The sequence below is a fragment of the Spermophilus citellus genome, assembly GCF_964194105.1.
Source record: "Spermophilus citellus genome assembly, chromosome: 4".
Lineage (NCBI taxonomy): Eukaryota > Metazoa > Chordata > Mammalia > Rodentia > Sciuridae > Spermophilus > Spermophilus citellus.
The window spans coordinates 45,213,636-45,237,532 of record NC_138185.1 but is presented as its reverse complement, the minus strand read 5'-3'; the positions used below and the strand labels follow the sequence as shown (position 1 = coordinate 45,237,532).

At 38.2% G+C, this 23,897-nt stretch overlaps 1 protein-coding gene across 1 annotated transcript in view; it reads right to left on the bottom strand.

Moving 5' to 3' along the window:
• Nucleotides 1-23,897, bottom strand: part of CFAP61 (cilia and flagella associated protein 61) — a gene marked incomplete at its 3' end in the record, with an annotated part of 257,071 nt that overhangs the window by 148,882 nt on the left and 84,292 nt on the right. The window contains exons 14-17 of the mRNA XM_081290916.1: nucleotides 22,507-22,633; nucleotides 17,887-17,964; nucleotides 11,693-11,899; nucleotides 8,823-8,957 (exon numbers count right to left, since the gene is read on the bottom strand). Coding sequence (XP_081147042.1) covers nucleotides 8,823-8,957; nucleotides 11,693-11,899; nucleotides 17,887-17,964; nucleotides 22,507-22,633 — 547 coding nt within the window. The remainder of the gene's footprint in view (nucleotides 1-8,822; nucleotides 8,958-11,692; nucleotides 11,900-17,886; nucleotides 17,965-22,506; nucleotides 22,634-23,897) is intronic.

Genomic DNA, 23,897 nt, shown 5'->3' with positions numbered 1-23,897 from the left:
CCACACATAGAAGGACTACAGGTTTTACTGATTTCCTTTATTGTTTTTTCCCTAAAATTTCTACCTCAAATAAACACTTTTTTGGTCATGACATATTTATTTTTAATCAAAGGGCAAAAGATGTGACTCCCTAGTAAGCATCTGCAGCTCTAATTGGCTCCTTTGTTATTTTACATCCTCAGCTACTTTAAAATACACAAAGCAAAGCCTTACACTGGCGCTGCTGTTCCTTTCCTCCCTGAAGGCAGATTCTGGAGCAGCCACTAAGCTTTGAAGGCCAATTCCTGCCCAAACTGGCCAGGAGCTCAGGTCCAACCTGGAGGGGAGCCTTGCTCTGCTGCAGGCCTTTCAGAGCTCTTCAGTAGGCAGTTGATGTGTCCCCGGGCATTTCTGGACCTCCATGGCATTCATCATCCTGACTCTGCAGGAAACAGAATGCATTTTTCCCCCTCCTACTGGGTTGTGGCAAGAACCCTATCAGCATCCAGGAAAGCCTTAGGATTTTTTTCTTTTTCTGTTGGGAGACTTGGCACCTCTTTTAAGAACAATCACATCACTAAAGGTGAACTGAAACAAAGGCTTAAAAAAAGAAAGTCCTTCAATTTACTCCTGTGTTTGATGAACATTTTCTTTGTTGCCTGGTCTCTCCTAAATAAATGTCCGCACAGGACCACAAGAGGCTGATGGGGAAGGAGAAAGCAGGAAAGAGTGAGTAGGGGACAGTTATTGTAGAAAATCCTCTGCATTCAAAAACTGAAGCTATTATTGGTGGTGTGGTCTCAAATGTGTGTATGAGGTTCTCTTGGAGTGGTGGAAAATCCTACTGTTGAAACTAAAGAGTCAAGGACCTTGTTTTAAGTTGACTAGGTGGCCTTAAGTTGACTAGCATTTTATCATTTACTAGCCAGAACGCTAGAATTGATCTAAGAATGACAGAATGTAAAATGGTGCATCCCCCTTGGAAAATAGTTTGGCAGTTTCTCAAAATATTAAACAGAGAGTTACCATTTGGTGCAGCAATTCCACTCTAAGGTATATACACTCAAGAGAAATGAGGCCATACTTTCACACAAAAACATGAATATGAATTTTCATAACAACATTATTCATAACAACCAAACACTGGAAACAATTCAAATGTCCATCAACTGGTAAATGGATAAATAAAATGTGGTATCATCCACACAATAGAATATTTAACAATAAAAAGGATACATACTACAACATGGATGAACTTGGAGAACATGCTAAGTGAAAGAAGCCAGTCACAAACTACCTCAGAATTGTATGAAGTGTCAGAATAGGTAAATGCAGAGACGGAAAGTAGATGAGTGGTTGCCTAAGGCTGAGGATAGGAAGCTGGGGACATAGTATGACTGCTAATGGGCACAGGTTTCTTTTTTGGGTGATTAAAATGTTCTGAAATTAGATAGTGGTGATGCTTGTGAAATTCTGAGAGTATACTAAAACCCATTAAATTGTGCAACTTAAGGCTGTGGATATAGCTCAGTTGGTAGAGTGCCTGCCTCTCATGCACAAGGCCCTGGGTTCAGTCCCCAGCACCATACACACACACACACACACACACACAAACACACACACACACACATACACACACACACAATTATACAACTTAAATGGGTAAATATGACTTTCAGCTTAATAAAGTCATTTTTTATCTTAATAAATAAAGTTTATTTATATCTTAATAAAGGGGATTGCTGCAATAACCTATAGAAAATGAGGATAAAGATGTAGGATTGATTTGTGATAACACTGAGATCAAAGCTCCTTTTTACAATTTCGTCTCTTATCACACCCTGAAGGCCTCATTTTTCACCATTCTGTCATGGTCCAACATCCAGGGCTTGGTGATTATGACCTAGCTCTTATTCTGTTACTCATGTGACAGACATTGCTTTGACACTTTATAAGAATACTGGAAAGCCACATACAAAATGGAACTGAATCTTGGAAAGTTTTTAATGTAACCTCCACATGGGATCATAACTTCTTTCCTTCTTTTTGAGCAGCTACCACCATAACTTTGAAAGGTTTGTAACAACTGGCTGATAACAGCAAAGAAAGAATTATAAACAGCCTGAATCACTAGTGACCGAAAAGCTGATCCTAGCACACCCACCTGGACCCAGATGTCTTCTCCTTCCCAGCCCAGCCCAGCCAGGGTCAGGCTGGTCCCAGATCAAACCCTAGTGGATGACTCTGCCAGAAGGAGGATCCAAACTGCACTGGGTGTAAACCCCGGGCCACCTTTTGATTAAGTAGCTGGTGCCAAAGATCTGGGAGATTCAAAAAGGTCAATGCCAAGCCATCACCCTTTTTTGTGGTTTGCTTTTCCTATAATAGTTGTGATATCAGTACCGCAGCTTTTTAGATAAGAAATATGTAGTGGTTAATGGTTTGAGTTTGGTCAACCAAGTGCTGGGTCTGAATATCTGTCAACATATTAACCTTTGAACTAGTCATTTACTTGCCCTCCCTGTAAGCCTGTTTTCTTTCTTTTTTTTTTTTTTAAATTTAAGCAATTTTAGTTTTTGTACAAGAAGTTGAGCACAGTATTTTTCCAGTTTTTTTATTGGTTGTTCACAACATTACAAAGCTCTTGACATATCATATTTCATAAGCCTGTTTTCTTTAGGTGTGCTGAGGATGATAGTCAGCAGTAACTATTTACAAGTGCTGATACGAGAATTATACAAGACAACATGGGAACTTTTGGCAAGAGCTCAATACACAGTAATAACAGTATTAGCTGTTGTTGTTGTTATTGCTAGATAAGCTTTCTAAGAGGGAGGAATTAAGACACCAATAAGAAGAAACCACTGGCTTACAAAAGTCATTTTGATATACACATATATGCTACATTTTATATTAAACTAGATAGTGTTCAGAGAATAGGAAGAAATGCCTATACAATCTGTATTGCTTGGAGGAAAAGAAGGAGCTCATGAAGGAATTTACGCAAATTGTAATAAGAATCTCAGAGAAAAAGGTTCACTATAAATAGAAAAAAATGCATTTCCCACAGTAGCATATACATGTAGGAAATGACTGAGACGTGGCTTTAAAAAACAAACTGGACTCATGGTGGTGACTTAAAGTGGGTTAATTTCATTTCAAAAAACATTGCCATGGTCACATTAATAATGATCAGTGCATATTTGATATGAAAAATATGAGTTTGCATGTTTAGAAACCTCTCCTAAGGAGATGCTGAAGAGCTGAATTTTAAAAACACACCACACACACACACACACACACACACACACAAATCATGTACACAAACCAAGGGAAATCTAACCACAGCAGTGAAAGTTACCAAGTTTAAGGAAGGGGTTGGGAAACAAGCTGAGGAAAATTTAGCAGGTGCTGGAAGAATAATGCAATTTCCTAGGGCAGCAGATGCACAAGTGAAACAGTATCCAGTAATAGTCCATCAGATGGTAATTATAGCTGGACTAGGGAAGAACAGCCCAGATGAAAAGGGGCAATTCAAAGGGTAACTGAATGCCAGTGAGTGACATCTTTCTGAGAGATCACATACCAGGAAAGGGAGGGCCAGTATTTAGCTCTGAAAGGGGGTGGGGTTAAATAAACTGTCATTTTTCTTTATAGAAGGACAAAGGAGAAATGTGGAAAAACCAAATGGAGACCGCCAAAGAATTCACGAGTGGGGATCACAACAGACCACCACTAATAACTGACCAGAAAGAAATAACAGTGTTGATCGCTCTAAAAACTTTGGAAGTATGATTTTTCTTAGGAGAGTGAGTGAGAACGAGAGAAAGAGAGAACAGTTCAAATCGTAGTTCTATGAGCACTTTTATAAGCCCATATGGAAAACTAAAGTGATTACAGTGGATGATGAGGAACTTCTGTTGATAATGAAGCACGGGTAGCCTCTGTTTAAGTTCAAAGCAAAATTTTTTGGAGTTTAATATAACAAATCAGAGCTATTAAATAACCACTAGAAGGGAAGTAGACCCAGGGACAAAAGTCACAAAGGCATTCCCTTCTGGGTAACTCTACTTACTCGAATTTAATCACAATGCGATTATTTCTCCTGACTCCAGGATCTTGTTCCCCGGAGGTCAGTGCAAACCCTCTTCCCTCCCCCATTAATTCTGACAGTCGACTGGAAGCTTCTCAAGGGCAGGGATGGTGTCTCAGTCAGCTCTGAATCCCTGCAGGAGGCAAGCAGGAAATAATATGCTTACACCCAGTTGCCCGCCAAAGTAAGAATGGGGCAACTTGCTCTGCAGTCTTTAATCAGTAATGGCACACAATTAATATAGCCATATTTTGAGTTGTTCTCTGATAGTACTTATTCAGGTGAGCCACAATTAATTTCATAAAAAAATGTTCATGATAACAGTGGAATTTTACTCAGCCATAAAGAAGAAAGAAATTATGGCATTTGCTGATAAATGGATGGAAATGGAGAAGATCATGCTAAGTGAAATAAGCCTGACTCAGAAAAGTCAAGGGCCGAATGTTTTCTCTCATATGCAGAAGCTAGCCCAAAAAAAGGAGAAATAGAAGGGATATCAGTGGAATAGAAGAAAGGGATAGAAGAGGAGGTAGAAGAGATGTGGCAAAGGAGGAACTGCAGAATGAAATTGACCAAATTATGCTATGTGCATGTATGAATATACCACCTTTAAGTATATCTATAAATTAACATTATTAATTATTAATAAAACAATAAACATAAGGAAGACCCGTAGAGTAGAGGAAGGGCAATAGGGAAAGTGAGGAGAGCTAGAGAAACTGCTGGGGGCTGAAGTGCAGCAAATTATATTCCATCCATGTATAATTATGTTAAAAGGAACCCCACTATTATCTAAACTAAAATGTACTACCAATAAAAATAGTCAAAATAGGAAATTCAACTACAATTTTTTTTCATGATAATAACTTTCAGAATGTAAATACACAAACCAAGATAGCTCATTCAAGATAAGAGGAGGATCTTTTTCAGGGCCATAATGTGAACGATGATCTTAATTAGAAAAAAGTCCTCTCTCCTAGCCATGAATCCATACTCGTGGACCATGAAGATATTACTATGAATCCTAGGGGCCGACTTCCTCAATGCATGTTGAGTAGCATTTGCATTTTTGGGGTTCTTACTTATGACCTGCTAGAGGGTCATAAAAATAGGTCATAAAAATAGAAACAATAGGGAAGGTGGTGCGGCAGGGACACCTATCATCCAAACAAGGCAGAAACTATGAGGGCCTCGGGGTGGGGAGGAAGGGCATGCTGCCCTGCCATGCAGTGATGAATTTCAATCACCGCTGCCTTATGCCAGATTCAAATTGGCAACCCACTGAGATGAAACACTTTCTATCCCATTACTCATGCCTGGAGTGATCTGTTCCCTTGAAGATTGGCTTCCTAGGTGAAAGCAAGGGAATGGATGGTCACTCTGGGATGCCTTAAATAGGATAAAAGGTATGAAAGGCGAGTGGCCAGAGAGAAATGATAGGGATATGGAAAAGGAGCTGATGGTCCCATATAAATCTCAATGCATGGGATGGGAAAGGGTGGGACACTTAAAGGAAAAGGGAACTCAGTTAGTAATGGCAACCTCACCCACTTCAACTCCTACAATACTTTTGCTCTGCTAACAAAACAACATATTTAGGACTATATAGTAATCCTTCCTAAAAATTTGTATTTGGTTCAACTTATCTCATGAAATCACTCCAAATCATTAAAGTCATTTAAAATGTTAAAAAGAAACAAATCAAACAAGACAACTCAATTTAACTTTTGAACATTCAGATCCATCCCACATGGATTCTGGTACTAATAATCCTCTGAATAGAGCTTTTAAGATTTCTAAAGGGGCTGGGGATGTGGCTCAAGTGGTAGCGCGCTCGCCTGGCATGCGTGCGGCCCGGGTTCGATCCTCAGCACCACATACAAACAAAGATGTTGTGTCCACCAAAAACAAAAAAATAAATATTAAAAAAATTCTCTCTCTCTCTCTCTCTCTCTCTCTCTCTCTCTCTCTCTCCCCCCCCTCTCTCTAAAAAAAAAAGATTTCTAAAATTATTACTAAATCCTTTTTTTGAGTTTTGGGTTTTTTTTAGGGTCTTGTGCATCTGGGAGATAAGTGGTCTAACTCTAAGCTACATGCTAGCCCTAATACTATCATTTTATTTTGTAAGGCTTTTTGTTTGTTTTGTTTTTGCAGAGTAGGGCATCATACCCAAGGTCTCATGCATGCTAAGCATGCACTCTACCACCAAGCAAAAACTCCCTTGCTAAATCTTAATCTTTACTAAAACCTTATCTCAAGATTGAATATAACAAGTAACAGCAAAAAGTTAGAATTTACCAATAAATAAAATCAACAGCACAATTCAGTAAGTAATTCAGTAAGTGTTCTCATTTTCCTACCCATCCCTTAGATAGCTGTCTTCCTGGATCCCAGGTTCAATAATGCATCTCTTAAGATAAGCCAGGGCTCTGAGAAGAACAGCATACTGAGATGACCAAGGAAAAGGTTATTCAAGATAAGCAATCCTTTCAAATCTTAACAATATGAGAAGCAATGACAGGATCATTTTTAATAAAACAAATGTTTTCTCTGCTCTTGTCCTTACCTGGAGCTCCAGCTCCACTCAAAGTGGCCCAACTCTGGAAATTCCTAGGGGCAGTGGGAAGGAGCAGGAAGGAGCTCCGGCATGTTCAGAAAAGCATACTCTTGCTCCATGCCACCACTCTGTACATCTCTCCTCCAGCTCCAGGACCAACCCCCCCATGCTTCCAGAGGGCTGGCTTGATGGCACAGGGGCTGTGGCCACTACTAATGCACGGCCCATTCCTCTGGTCTTCCATGCTTGAAGGTATCTCAGCAATGGCTGCAAAAGGACAGCATCTCTCATCTTTACCTTGATATGATACCGAAGTTGCAAAGCAGTGTGCTTGGTGAATCTATGTACTTTTTATTCCCAGCCCCTTCTCCTGGGATTGGCATGACTCCATAGAAGCTGTATTTTAGTGAGAGATACAGCATGTGGATACCCTCTCTGATCCCAAGGCATAGTCTGTGCATTAAACTTGTGGGTGGTTTCCCAAGGAGTCCATTCCCAGGATGTTCACATGTAACCAGATCACCTGGTCCTCCAGGTGGACTGGTGCATATCTCATCTCTATAGTGCAGTGGACCTTACTACAAAGAATATGTATGACCTATGGATGAAATGATAGATATCTATCTAGGGTTTGCTCCAAAATGATATAGGAGGAAGGGCTAGTGGGTGAGGAGAAAGAAGATCCAAAATTGACCAAGAATGTAAAATCATTGCTGCTGGGTGTTGAGTTTTGTGCTACTCAAGGTGTGGTCTGGGACATATGTGCCTATGTGCTGTGACTGGTCTCTGAAGATATATGTATAGAGATTGAAAGGAGCATTCAGAAGCCTTTATAGCCAGTTGAAAGAATAATTCTGCGTCTGTAAAATCTAATATAAAATAATTGGACTTGAATTTTTGTCTGTCTTTGCTTTTTAAACTCATTTTTCCAAGAATTTACTTTTTACAAAACTGTCAATCTATGAGGATTGTACACTTAAAGAGAAAGAAAGAAAGAAAAGTAAGGAAAGAAAGAAGATGCCTTATTATGAAAAGATTGAGAAGCCTTGCTTTATATGATTCTCTTTCTCTCTGTGTCTGCTTGTCTTTTTCCATAATAAAATGTTAGAAAAAAAAAAAGACTTGCTATTTGTTTTCAGTCTCAAATTAAAATTTTACAATTCATCAGAATATAAATGAACTGATTTTATTTTACAAATACAAAGATAAATACAGACTTGACAACCTCAGTTACCCAAAAGGGCCTCCTCCTGGCGGCCCCCTCCCTCAGGGTAGTCACACAGGGTGGGGTGGGGGGTAGGAAAGATAGTGGAACCATGAGCTTACTGCAGCACGGGGCACCACAGCCCTGATGAGCAACTTGTGGCTTAACATTTGGAATATTTAAACTTTCACTTTTACTTTTTCCTCTCTGACAAAAGACACATCTTAGCCCACAAAGGGCTGTGTGTGTGTGTGTGTGTGTGTGTGTGTGTGTGTAGATATGTATGAAAATTACAAGCCCACGTGTCTGTCAACTTGATACAATTATGCTTTCTAGTGAAGTAACTGAAAATGGCTGTATGTAGGTGTACATGTACATTTCCATTTAAAAATGGCATCCACTCTCTTTTTCTATTCTGGTCATAACACCATCATCCCAGGGCCATTCATTTTAAGGTCAAAAACTCCTGTGACCCCAGGGCAGCTAATATGTTCCTGTTAATCATCCTGACTCCCCACAGAGGAGTTTAGGGGGAAAAAAATAATAGCTTAAGACTCAAACGTCTTGAATGCAGCCAGCTCTGTTTCCTCCATCAGATTTGTTCTAACAGTAAAAGACCCACTTAATGCCTTGAAAGCAAAACATCGATTGGAAAGAGGAATCCGCTTTTGAGGAAGGGGAAAGAAAATGGAAATATGCTGGGAGGGTGACGGGAGGCCATTTGTCCTGGGACATGGCAGCACGTGGGGTGTCCCTGCTGTGTCCCCCCTGTGGGATCGTGTGGCTACTGTTTCAGGCTTACCATGAAATAACCACTTGAGGGGAAAGGCTGCAGGGAGCCTTTGCAGGGCGCAGCCTGTAAGGGTATGAGCGCCAGGTTCCCTGTAATTAAGAAGCAGCCTGCTCCCGCGAAGACAGTGCTGCCACCCCATCTGCCAAGCCCGCGGGAGCTGGCACCGAGCCTCCCTGCCTGCCGCCCTGCTACCCACCGGATCCTTGGAGACCGCCTTTGATGGAGCGTTTATGCCAAGCTTTTCCAGAGGATAGACAATCTGTCGTCGTGGTCGCACGGGAACCAAGTAATGAAGGGCAGATGTCAGGGAGTGGGCGTAGGGGTTCTGGAACTGAAAGACAGCAATCTATATTTTAGGGGAGAGAATGTCAGAGAGGCGCAGCACAGATGTCTGCGTGCAGCTTTACAAATACAAAACTCTTAACTCGGCCAAGTCAGAGAGGGGGAAAAAAATCAGCAAATAAACAAACATACTCTTCGAGCAGAGGAATGAATTGTAGATAATGCCTGACACTAATGAAGATAATTACGAGAGTAATTACATTACTATCTCTGTGGGAATGACAGATAAACAAGTGGTTTGGTTTATGGGATTTTTCAGTACAAGTATTTTCCCCAGGAGGATGCTCTTCTCCATAGTGATCATGAATCAGCTTGATTTGACCCCATTAAGTTGTGTTATCTGCGTCCTGTTAACCTTTGTGTGTTTGGCACAAGCTGCTTTAAGAAGACACATAGATAAAAATGCCATTGCAGAGTGACTGAACAAAAAAAATGTGAAAATCCTCCTGTTATGGAACTGAGAGACAGTCCCAGACACTTTAGCTAGACCCTTGTGGATAAAACGAGTGTTAGAACAAAAAGATAAAACCGCAAAGTGGGGTAGAGTGGGGGAGGTAGATCATATTATGCTTAAGATTTATGTTTGTTGGAATGGACTATGATAAATCATGTTTTAGGACAATGCTTTAAATATTAATTTTCTCTAGTTTTTAAAAAATTGGCAGAGAAAGCTGAATATGGTGATTTCTATTTTTCTTACATGTATAAATTCTCAGAAATTTGGTAAAACTAACACAGGATATAGTAACCATTTAAACCTCAAGAGTCAAACTATGAAGCCAAAACTTTAAATGTTACACGTACTGAATTTAAATGAGAAAGACAAAAAAAAAAGTAAAACTGAACTGTTGCTAGATCTTAATAAATAAGATGATTTATGAATCACTTATTTACAATTCTAACATAACCCTGGTATTTTTAAGAGCTTCCACAGGGAATTCTAAAATCCTCCACCAACGAACCTCATACCTTGACTTTACAAACTGAAAAACAGAACCCAGGAATCTCTAGCCAGAACTCTACTTTTTATGCCAATGAATGTCTCTCAATGCATGCCCACGCAGGGAGTACAAAGAAATATAATTCAAGCCAAAAAAATTCATATTTGCTACAGTCAACCAGAGATTTACAGCAAATTTCCAAATTTGTTTGGAATTGCTGCTTACACTTGTTTCAAATGTATATGCATAACTGGAAATGCAAACTGAGAGGAAATCTGTTTCCAAATGTGTTTCCATAGCCTATATGATAGTGCCTAACATATCCCCAACTCTACACCATTGTGGTAAATAAACATTCAATGAAATGCCCAAGACATTATTTTTATTATGGATGCAAATGGGCTTTCTCCAACCCAGCATATCTGGGCAATATTATGAACAAAAACCAAGAATTTAATATCACATCCTGAAGGTCACACAATTGGCTTTTGGCCAAGTGTAAAGTGAAAGGAAATTGTGCGGGACTAGAATTTTCCAGTAAAACTGTTACCTTCCCATTTCATTAAGTTCAAATCTAGGGTGATCATATTGCTATCTGCTGCACTTTGATAGAAAAAAAAAAATCTCTGGAGCAGGGTCTACATCTCCCTAAAAATATTTTCCATGTTTCTTCTTCTTTCTTTCCCATTCTCTTTACACTTCTCCAACAAGCTTTTGTTCAGTAAGGTACACTGGCATAATTACTGTGTGCATGCCCCAATACACCCTAGATTGTTTAATAAAATGTTTGATAAATAAGATCAATCTTAAAAACCATTGAGTCTTCTGTGGGACAATGTCAAGGATTCCAGGCAGAACACAAGAAAGGTTGAGGTCATGAATGGAATCTGATGGAATGGCTTCTAACCAGTCTAGTATTGAAGCCTATCGCATCTCGAGTTCTCATCGAGGAGACAAATGCTGCCAGTGATTGAGGGACTGGCTTTCAGGGCAACAACCCCTTGGGAATCCAGATTGAATGGGCACTTGCCTGTGGAACAATCAGGACACCTAACATGAGGGAGGGAAGGAGGGAGGAGAGAAGAAGTGTGTGTGTGTGTGTATGTGTGTGTGTGTGTGTGTGTGTGTGTGGCTTTAAGGCACTGGAGATACAACTTTGAAGAAAGCAAACACTCCTACCTTTATGGTAAGATGTACTGAAATGTGCAGGATTCGGAAATAGAATAGGTTTATTTTTAGTGCACACACATCCATTATTATTCTACATAATTTTACATGGAGTTATACGGGTGTTTACTACATAATGTTTACGATAGGATCATACATCTCCACTTTTTATCCATTACTTTTATGGAGTGGATATAGAATCTACTTGGAATGCTGGTATAAGCACACCAATCTTATAGAATAGAATTAATTTATTCTATTTATTTACTTGAAGAAACACAATAGGATTATTTTGGCATTGCACTAATGCGCCATAAGACATAATTTGATTTTCACGTTTCAGATATTTTTGCATAGTTTTTAGTCTCTGCTTTGTCAATATAGAAAAGCTAACAAATTGCTCTACTAATAACATTGGTTGCTGTTGTCTCAGAACTTGAAAGCTTTCTGGATATTCACTGTAGTGTAAGAAAAGGGCCAAACTCAATGTGGTCACTGGAAATTCATATCCATGTCAAAACCCATCAAGAGAGGAATGAATGAGATAAGGGCACACAATAGGAATGACACTGTGAATGCTGATCTGCTGGTATAGGGAATAACAAAAACTCCTTACCTTGCCTTTCCTGGGTTGTGGGTAAATAGGATAGTAGAGACAGGACTTATAGCTTAAGCGAAGGATCTCCTTCAGAAAAAACTTGGTGTAGTGCCGGAAAATAGGGTTCAGTGCAAAGTGATACAAGTGACCATGTTCTTCCCGCTGATGGTGGCTGAAGTAGATGAAATCTTCAATATTGTAATGGGACCGTATGTACTCTACATCCTAAAGAAGAGGCAGAGAAAGTGTGTTTTAAACAAATAGCATACATGTTATGATAAATATCCATTAAAAATTATTCTAGGGTGGCAGGGGTGAGGTTCAGCGGTAAAGTGCTTGCCTCCCATGTGTGAGGCACTGGGTTCGATCCTCAGCACCACATAAAAGTAAATAAACAAAATAAAAATACTGAGTCCATGTAAAACTAAAAAATATTTTTTTAAAAAAAATTACTGTAGTGTCTTTTTCTCCCATTTTTTAAACCACCTTGTCTTCATGAAGTATTTTTTTTTTTTTTTACATTAAAAGCATATGAAGGGCTGGGGCTGGGGCTGGGACTCAGTGGTAGAGTGCTTGCCTAGCACATGCGAGGCGCTGGGTTGGATCCTCAGCACCACATAAAAATAAAGATATTGTAAAAGTAAAGATATTGTGTCCAACTACAACTAAAAAATATTTTTAAAAAAGCATTATGCTATTGTGCATGTATCACAATGCATTCCAGTTTTATAAATAACTATAATTCACCAATCATAAATAAATAAATAGATAGACAACAGAGTAGAGGAAGGTAATTAGAGAAGCAAGAAGGGAAGAGAGAGAGAGGAAGTAGGGATTGAAATGGAGAAAACTACATTATATGTGTTTATGGATATGTTAAAACAAACCCCACTATTATGTATAACTATAATGCACTAAAAAGTTTTTTAAAAATATAAAGTAATGATTCCTGAAAGTTGCTTGTTTTGATGACTTGTTTGGGGGGTACACAGCTTTGGAGTTCGTTCATTATACCCACGGTTGACATTAACTGGAGAGCGCTGAGCCTGCGTCTGGCAGGACAGCAGCCCTTAACCCTGCTGAACACCACGAGTGCAAGCTGGTCAGCACAAGAGACTGAGCATGTGAGTAATTCTGGACTTAGACAAACAGACCCACTGGCATTCCTGGATGTCACTATTCACCTGTTATGGTGGAAACATGCCATCTCAAAGTCACATACTTTAACTGGCACAAGTAGCTGGGCTGAGTGTGTGGGCTTTCCTAACTTTCTATGTCTCATGTATAATAGTTTTATATAACAGAAGGTAATTTAAAGGATTCATGAGTGTTCATATGGAAAATGAAATATTGGGCATGTTGCTTCTGTTTCTAGGAGATGGGTTCTGGGGCACACACTGCATCTCCCTATATTGCATTGGGAACTAGGGGCTTATCTGTGCTAGTTGTGTACTGGGTCAACCCATTTTGCTTTACCTCCCAGATGTGTACTGTTGGGAGCATGGAGTGAAGGGGAGCAATCCAAAGCAAATATGACTCTCTCTGATGACAGGAGACTTAATTCTTGACAAATAAGTCCTACAAAACCTACTGAATGCAAAATCAAACATATTCAATACACCTGAAATGTAGGAAAGAAACAAATTAAATGCAGGTTGAAAAACTTCGAGTTAGATTTTCTCATTTTCCCTAGGAAAATTGTTTTAAGAAGCATATTTTCAAGAAGAGAAATTGGAGAATGCAACAAACTCGATTTATTCTGTGATCATCAAGGTTGGTATTAGCAATTTCATGAAAACTGTTAATACTGTAGCAAAAGCTTCTTCAAGGTCCCTTGCCTTTCAGCTCCTGCCACAAAGCACAGAAGAAACGGGGCTTGGGGTAACCAGACCAGTGGTGGACCTGAGGGCAATTCTGGCAACCTTTCAATCTGCATTGACTCTGTATCAGCCTTTATACCATAATAACTTTCTTTAATTACCAAAGAGACATCCCTCATTATAAAATAAAAAAGAGTAATAAGTGTAAGGCTGAGAACTCATTGAAAAGTAAAAAAGCAAAGAGCCAACAAAAAAAGTTATTAGCTCAAAACAGCAGATGGGCAATGTGTAATTTTACTTCCATCCCAAATCCCTTAAAAATAACAAGATTTATTTTTAAAATAATTGGAGTTTAGTGGAGGGGGGCAAAAATGTAAAAATGGGAGGAAACTCTACTACTAGGTTAAACCTTCCTCTCTTGGGCACTTTGGGGTCCCTGCCTGCCTGCTGGTATTATCTTCAAGCACACAAGAGGAGGCTAGACAATGGTCATCTCCCTCCCAGTTAGACAAAGGGGGAGAGGAGACAAGCAATAGAGAAACACATAAACACAACTGCCAACCATGCACATGCCAGCCAACCACCCATACTGACAATTTAATTTGTCATTCATGACACAGACTGACTTTTGAGGAAAAATGACTGAAACAAAACCAGAATGGAGAAGCATATGACCTGCTACAGAGGAAACAGATTGATCAGAGAACAGAGGAGGTTTTTTTTTTTTTTAATTCTACATAATGTCTTCAGAGATACCCAAAAGGATCTTGCATGTAACAAAACAAACAAGTTGATACCAAAAAGAAACCATTAGAAAACAAGGAAGAGACATGAAAGTTAAATATATGAATTCTGGAATACAAATTCCATCAGAAGACCTGGATAACAGAATAAACATGACTGAAGACTCAATTAGGAATTAAGAAGACAAAAATCAAAGAAAATTCTTAATGAGTAAGAAATACAAGATTATCTGTCATATGTATTATCTATATAACATGTATGTTAAAAGACATTGAAGAATCAATTCAAAAGATATCTACCTAAAGAGCAACTTAAGAAGAGGAGAATAGAGACAATGGAGGAGTAGGAATAACTAATGAAATAACAACAAAAAATTTTCCTGAAAGAGGCATAGACACTTCTTGATAAAATTTCAGAATTTCTGGTATAAGAAGAAAATCTAATTCTCAAAGAGAGAGATTAAACACATTATTTACAAAGGATCAAGAATTCAGTCACCATTAGGCTATATTTTATCAATGATCCTGGATACTGAAAAATAATGAGAGTATAATGATGACCAATAACTTGAATAATAACTTTATATAGCCAAATGAGTATTTCAGCATGAAGAAAAAAATGAAAACTTCTTGCATATGTATAGAGTAGGAGACCTTACTACCTTTTTAAGAGAATAACTCAAAGATACATTTAATCAAAAAGAGAAATGAATGCAAGAAAAGGGATACTATATAGTACATATTACAGTTTGGATCTGGACAGTTCCCCAAAGGCTCATGTGTTAAAGGCTTGGTTCCTAGCTGGTGGCACAATTGGGGCGGGGGATTTTAGGAGGTGGGATCTAATTAAAGGAAGAGGTCACTTGGGGTGTCCCTTAAGGTTATATTATGTCCCCAGCCACTCCCTTGTGTCTTCTCTTTCTCTTTCTCTCATTCTTTCTCTCCTCCACCCATCTTCTTCTTGACTGCCATTAGGTGAGAAGCTCTGCTCCACTACACGTTCCCCTCCGTGATGTTCTGTCTTACCACAGGCCCAGAAATGATGGAGCCAAGTGACCATGAACTGAAATCTCCTTTAAACTGACTTGCTCAGGTATTTTGTCACAGCAATGGGAAACTGACCAAGCCACATATATATCTAGGGATGGGGATGTAGTCTGGTAGTAGAGTTCTTGCCTAGCACATGCTAGGTCCTGGGTTTGATTCCCAGAACCACAGGGGGCGGGGGAGTCAAAGCCATAAGAATATCTCAAAAAATACCAAACACCCATTTGATAAAATTCAATATATGTTTATAATAAAAACCTTTAACACACTGAAGATATAAGAAAGCTTATTTAATTTGATATCTCCAAGACATCTATAGCAAATGTTCTAAATGGAGGAAAATATGAAATAATCCCATTACAATAAAAAACAACACAAAAATAGCTACTATTTTTAAGGTTGGCTGAGTCATATGCTAAAATTGCAAAAAGAAATATGATACACATTAGAAGGAAAGTCAAAGATGGCCAATGTGATAGTATCTCCTATCCTATATGTGTTTTCTACAAAGTGCCATTGCCACACCCCCATCAAGGGGTGGAATCCACTCCAGCCTTGAATCTGAGCATGCTCTCTAACTCCTTGAACCAATGAAATAATTTGAAGGTGATGCTATGCCTGGAAAGAGAATCAATTGCAAAACTTTGAGAACTAGAAAGAGATTCAGAAAGGTGGTTAGGTATGAGACGAAAATTAAAAAAATTAGTAGTTTTACCGTATATTAAAATAAGTAATTGGAAAATGCAAGAAAAAGTGCTTATTTATAATACCAAGAAAAAAATCATGAAATACATATAAGTAAATCATAAATGTCCAAGACTGTACGAGGGCAGGGTCTCAGCTGGAAACAGATGGCACATTCAAATTAGGATAATTAAAGTGGTTTTAACAAAGGAAATATTTATGAGGATGGGGCTGGGTGTAGGGAAATTAGTAGGAATGGTGCCGCAGCAACCGCAAGCTTTTAATAGCCTAAGTGAGTGGCAGAGTAGGAGGACATGTTACAGGAATCCACAAAGAGAACATCCTGGAGAAGAGGCCATCTTGATAAGGCCAGGAGATTAAGTGGACATATCAACCAGTTGTCAGCATCCCAAGCTCACTGTCCTTACCTCCTCTGGTCAAGGCCTCCCACTGGCCAAATGCATATGGAAGCCAAAGAGCATAGGCATTATGATGCTGCCCATTCAGTTTGGCCTCCAGGGAAGGAACAGGGTGGGAAAAGGTGGGGAGGTGGCCTGCACAGTAAACAAAATATCTGGATGTATTGGTTCATTTTCCATTGTTATAACAAAACACCTGACTATGGGTGCTTTATTCATTCATTCATTCATTTATTGGTACTGGGGATTGAACTGGGGCCACTTTAGAGCTGAACTACATCAAATTGGGATACTTCACAGTACTGTTTATTTAGCTCACAGTTTTGGAGACTTAAAGTCCAAGACCAGATGGCTCCATTGGTTCAGATGATAGTAAGGGCTTCAGGGCTAATGATATAGTGGCATGAGTGTGTGCAAGAAGAAGGGAGGCATTCACATTAAATAAGCAAAAATAAAACAAGAACTGAAAGAAAACAAGGGGAGAGAAAAGGCCAGTCTCAGTGCTTTTTTTTTTTTTTTTTTAATCAACTCTCTCTTAAGAAAACTGATGTCACCTCAAAACTACTTAATCCCTTCTGAGGGCAGCTTCCTCAATGACCTATCAATTTCCCACTAGCCCCGCCTCTTAGAGGTCTTAACCACATCTTAACATTGTCATGCTGGGACAAGCTTCCAATACATGAACCATATCAAAACCATAACACTGGCACAAAACCATGCACACAGAAAGTAATAAAACTTTTATGAAGAACCCAGAGTCAAACAGAAAGACATGTTCTCAGGTAAGTCTAGTATTTTAACAATGTTGATTCTTCCTAAATTGTTCTATAAAATCCAAATAGGCACAGAAAAAAATAATAATAGGTACTAGAAGGTTTATCTGGGAGAGTATGAAATATCCAAGAAAAATCAAGAACATTTAGAGAAAGAAGGCAAATAAAAGAAGACTCTTCTACCAGAACTCAAAGTGCATGATAATGTAATTAGGCACCAACTAACAAATCCATCGTTAGAATGGAGCTTAAAAATTGACACAAGTACATAGAAATTTAATAAATGTAAAGGTAGCATTTAAAATCAGTATGGAAAGAATGAAATACTTATTAATGATATTTTGGAGTAACTGTCCATTGGGGAAAATATAAAGTACATGTAATTAAATATAAAGAAGAATGCTGGAAAGGACAAATGAATAACTAGTACACTAGCAATCTTTTGGAGATTTTTTTGGATTTTTTCATGTGTGTGGGAGGTTATTTGAGTTTTTAGAATTAGAATGTTTTCATGTATTTTTTGTAATACTCAAAAAATCTTGAATTAAAAAAAGGAGAATTAAAAAACTACCAAGTAGAATATAAATTGATGATGATTAGATACTTTAGGAAAGAGAAGCAGTCACATTAAATAAGTAAAGATAAAACTTAAACTGTAGCATTGTGTGCTAATTCATGAAATAAAGAATCATGATTAAGGAAATCAATAGCCATCTCACAGGTTACCATTTCATTTCTGATCACTGCAATACCAACTATTTGTTCAGCAACTTCAGCAACAAATGCCTGCATTGGTGTTCCATCCTGAAAAGATAAATATGCATTTGAAGACCATTAAAAGTATTAGTGTCAAAGTTTCTGTGAGCATTAAATTGTGAGTCCATGATCATGAACCCACAAGCCATGAGTACATAATAATGATAGACAGATCCAATACCTAACAACATTTACTTTGGGATGGTATGAAGGTAAATGCCCTCCCTGTGTTCATTTCATCCTCACCTCAATTCTTTGTATTATTATTAATCTATTTATTTATGAGAAAATGGGCTTGTCAGGCTGTTACAAGATCTCCATCTCACAAGGAATAAATCTATGATTCAAACTCCATTCCTTTCTACTCACAATTTACTCTACATCAATGGATCCCAAGTGTTATGATCCTAGAACCCCTACAAACCAAGGACTCTTGAAGAGCTTTGGTTTAAATGTATAATATATATCACCATTTTATGTATTAGAATACTGAGAAAATCCAGGTGTGGTGGCACACATCTGTAATCTCAGTGGCTCAAGAGGCTGAGACAGGAGGATCGAGAGTTCAAAGCCAGCTTCAGCAAAAGCAAGGTGCTAAGCAACTCAGTGAGACAAGGTCTCTAAATAAAATACAAAGTAGGGCTGGAAATGTGGTTGCATGCCCCTAAGTTCAATCCCTGCTATCCCCCCAAAAAAGAACAATTTGAATTTATTAATTTTTTTTCAATTTAATGATAAAACAAAATTTAAACTTTATTTTTAATTGAAAATTGACAGCATATTGCATATTTAATTGAATGTATTTTTAATTTAAAAAATTATACATTCCAAAACAAAAATACTCAAAAGAATTGAACCATTTTCTATTTTTGCAAATTTCTTTAATGTTTGGCTTAATAAAAGACAGCTAGATTGTCATGTTTGCTCCTGCAGTCAATCAGTTGCAATATGTTGTTTTAGTTGAAATATAGAACATAACTTTGCCTTCACCAAGATATGTAGTTGGAAAAGAAAGAAGTATTTAGATAATTTTTCAGATAATTATGGATATTCTTTGATACTCCACCAAAACTCAACAAGTGTAGTGTTTTAGAGATTAGTTCCAATGTAGTATCTGAAACCATATCAATGAACATTGTATACACTTCTATGTTAAAATTCATTGGTCTTTTGCACTTTGAATAACTCTTACTCATGCATGCTTCTGCAACATCATTCATTGTTTATCTGGAAACTATTGGTTCACCAAGCTATGAAGATTTTCCAAATCTTGAGTCATTGAATTAAAAACAAATATCAAAACATCAATTCATTAACATCATCATTAGTTTCATCAGAAAAAGTGTTATAAGTATTGTTAAACTGTCAAACTCATAAATGACAGATACTGGTTTCCCTAAATTGTATAGTCTTTTTTCTTAATTGTATTCTATCACAGGGTTCAAATGCTGTCAGTTGTTGTCTTGGTGTAACAATCTTATCTCATTCATTTTTAAGAAAATGTCTGACAACTACTTGCATCCCAAATCCTGTATTTTGTCTGCCAGTTTTCCTTTCATGTAAAAATGGTGTTCCATGAAAATGGCAATTGGCAGGGGGGGGGTGCGGCTAGGGTTGTGGCTCAGCAGTAGAGTGCTGGCTTAGCACCTGTGAGGCACTGGGTTTGATCCTCAGCACCACATTAAATAAATAAATAAATAAATAAATAAATAAATAAATAAATAAATAAATGAAATATAGGTATTGTATCCAACTGAAACTAAAAAAGAAATTTAAAAAATGGCAGTTGGTTCAACATGCAGTTCAAACAACTGCAGAAGTGCTTTTTCTTGAAACAACCTACATGCTTCAGGATACAATAGACACACTTCATGCATATTTCTCATTTTGTCACAAAGAATACCAAAAACACATGGACTCAAAGGCTGAGATTCTATACAATTAGTAATGTTACTGCCTAATCAAGAATATTCTTTAGTGAAACTGGATCCTTCTTTTTTTAAATTGAAATTGCAATTGAGATAATTATAGATTTACATACAGTTTTAAGACATAATATAGAAATTCCTTGTATACATTGTCCTGTATCCCCTAATGATAACATTTTGCAAAACTACAATAAGACAAGCAGGAGATGACATTGATTCAAGTGTGTATTCGTATGTGTATTGAGTTCCACATAATTTCATTACCTACATAGGTTTGTGTATTTATCACAACCATGGTATTGAATAGTCCCAATACCACAAAAATCCCTTAGGTTTCCCTTTCATAGCTATACTTAACTCCCCCTACCTTTCCCCTGCCCTTAATTCTGGCAACAAATAATCTGTCCTCCATTTCTAAAATTTTATCATTTCAAATGTCACACAAATGGAATCATACAGTACATAACCTTTAGGCATTGGTGCTTTATTTCTCCACTCAGAAAAATACTCTGGAGATATACCAAAGCTATAACATGGATTAGCAGTTCATTCCTTTTGTTACTGTGTAGTGTCCCATGGTGTGAATGTGATATAGTTTTTTTTAACCATGCATCTGTTGAAGAACATCTGGGGTAATTCCAGCTGCTGTGGACATTTATGTACAAGTCCTCATTCCTCTGGAACAAATGCCCAGGAGTGCAATTGCTAGGTCATATAATAATTGCATTTGTTTGTTTTTAAGAAAACACAACATGTTTCACAAAGTGGCTCCACCACTTAGCAATTCCACATGAGTGGTCCAATTTCTCTACATCCTCATCAACGTTTAATGGTGTCACTATATTTTGCTTTAGCCATTTTGACAGGCATGCAGTAATATTCCTTAGTGGGTTTCCTTTTCTGTTGAAAGCAGGTCAGGGACATGAAGAGTTCCATGACTAATAGGACATTTGGTGTCACTGCCTTGATTCCTGGTAAGGTGCCAACTGTTTTATCCACTATCACTTTTGAATAGTCAGTGCAAATGTCAATAAAGTGGAAAAGGAACATAATTTTATTCGATTTATCTCATAGAACCACTGAACTTTTATGACTTGGAAATCACCACTCCTCCCAAAACAAGGTTCCCTGGACCATATTTTGGGAACAAGGACACAAAATCATACTCTTGACAGGGGCTAAGAAGGAAGGAGCAACAAATGAAACAAAAAGACCAAGGCAAACCAAAGCAAAAAAAAAAAAATGCTGGTGGGAAGTTTTATTTCATTTTGATGCCTTTATAAATATTAAACATTTGTGTATTTGTCATTATATTTAGATGCTTGATGTCTCCCTCCTGGTGACTTAATAATTAACTAAAAAGATTTTTCCCCTCAAAAAGAACAAATAACTGTGAACTCCACAGATGGCCTCAGCAGTAGAATTAAGAAATAAATTGTGATGTATCCATGCAATGGGATTCTTCATGATATAATATGGGGGCATCTCAGAAACATGTTGCTGAGTAGAAGAAACCCAATGTCAGAAAATAAACTGCATGATTCCATTTACATAAAGCTCAAAATAGGCACAATTAATCTCTGATCTTAGAAGACAAGGAGTTAACCTTAGGAAAGTGCCTGAATGGAAGTAGGAGGGGGTCTTCTGGCTGGCTGGGGACAGTCTGTTTTTAGAAACAGGTGCTGGTTATGTGTGGTATTCAAATTGTGAAATACATCAAACTGCTTAGTGGTTATACTTCAATAAAATTATTTCAAAACTAGGGCTGGGTTTTGGCTCAGAAGTAGAGTGCTTGCCTACCATGCATGAGGCACTGGGTTCGATCCTCATAAAAATAAAATATTGTGTCCACCTATAACTAAAAAATAAATATTTAAAAAAATATTTCAAAATTAAATGTAAGTAACTGGATGCTTCTCCCAATCCAAGCCTAGTTCCATGGCCCTTAGCTGGCATGGCCCTTAAGATAATGGTGTTAACATGAGGACCACTGCCAGCCTGCCTTTGCCTTGGCATACACATGCCTTCCTGTACTCGAAAGAGGACCCAACATTTTCCACACAGGATCCTTCCTAGCCTATCCAGTCTTGAGAACTCAGCCAGCTCAACAAAAGGGTCTGTCCAGGCTCATCATCCAGTAGGGTCAAAATGAGGACCCACTAAGTCTGATAGGCACAATTAATCTCTGATCTTAGAAGACAAGGAGTTAACCTTGGGAAAGTGCCTGAATGGATGTAGGAGGGGGTCTTCTGTTTTATCCACTACCAGTTGGGTGCCATATCTTCATGAAGTCCCTGACCACAAGGAGATCCATCTTAGTCTAGGGACCATGATTTATTTATATAGTTTTGTGATGTAATTGTGCCTCAAGTTCAAATTTTTTAATTCTTGTGATAAAGATTTGGGGTATATTATCAGCCGCCTTGAGCAATACCAGTGAGGAAAATAGCTTCTCCTCCTTAAACTTCAATCTCCTTGTTTTGTTTTGTTTTGGTTTGGTTTTGGTTTTCTTGTCCCCGTCTTTGAATCCCACCTGGGCTGCTCTCCACCATATGATTCTCCAAATGAAGTTCAAGGAAACTTCAGAGATGAATGTACATGGGTCACAATGGTCTTATATCATGAGGAGAAGGAGGCTACTCTGGTCACTGCAGGTACTTACAGGGTCTCTGCGAGCTTCATTGTATTGGCTTAAATCTGTCAATATGCTTTCACTGAGCATGAGGCTTCTCACAAGCTTTTCAATGCCAGGAGTGTCCATTAAAGTGGCTAATCTTATCTTAATGGACCTGGATAAGGAGAGAAATATTATTTTTTTAGGTTAAAGTACCAAAATATGTATTTCTCCCAGAAGTGGAGAAAGAATTGCAATATATCATATAAAATAATATTTGGAGGAGTATATACGTATTCACATTGGAATTTGATTAATTAAAAGTAATTCATTTCCTTCTGGAAAACCTGGAAAGTACACAAAAGAGTACAAAGAATAAGATAATGCCATTAGCCAAAATAACAAGATTATACTTTAAAGGGATACAATTTAAAATGCTCAGCACTCTATTTCTCAGGTAGACCTAGGCTCAACCATTTTTTCATGATATGAAGAAGTTAAGAAATTGCACTGTACCAGGACTGCCTTCACAAGCATGTTCCCCAGAGAGCAGCCCAGGGCAGCATGCTCTGAAGGACCTACCTCACACTTTGAGTTTAATGCTTCACCATCTTAGAAATTCTTAAAAATTGTATCTTTGATTTTGTGTTTTAAGTGAAATGAGACAGTGCAGCACGTCCAGGGGATAGGGGTCTCTACTCATGCACGCCCCCCCCCCCACCCATCACTTCTCCATAGTGGGTTATCTCCTACCTGTTCCCTGTCCCTGGCACCTTGGTACTCTCCACCCCTGCCTCACAACTGCTGCCTCCCTCTGCCATGGGTAACAGCTGGGCTGTGTTGGTTTGGGGAGGTCCACATCTACCATCACCCTCAATTCCCAGTGAGAGCCTGGACACGGATTGAAGAGGGTCAAGGTCAGATACATAACCTGTGGAGTCTCTGGCCACACAAGGGAGCTACTGTCCACACTCTGGTGGCAGGCAGAGCCATGAAGTGTTGACTGGTGACTCCAGTGTAAAATTCTTGCCCATTCATATTATGTAGCTGGCCTTTCATTGAATTCTCTATAGTCATCAGGGTATTATGATTAAATAAGACCAGGCTATTCCTCCTAATGTTAATAGACTATGCTAGTCTATTTTAACTCTTAGGTAGTAAATATCTGTGCGTATTGGCAAAGGAAATCTACACCTATAATTAACTGGTTAAAAATGATCGATTAATATTACCATGATAATTTTTATGTGAAAGAACTTGATTCTGATATGACCACCTCACATCAAAATTTAGCTCTGATGGGTTAAATATGTGATTGTAAAACAGAGAACACAAAACTACTGGAAAAATACTTAAGAGTATTAACAACATACGTGTTATGGTTTATAAGTGAGGTGTCCTGCAAAAGCTCACATATGAGACAATGCAAGAAGGTTCAG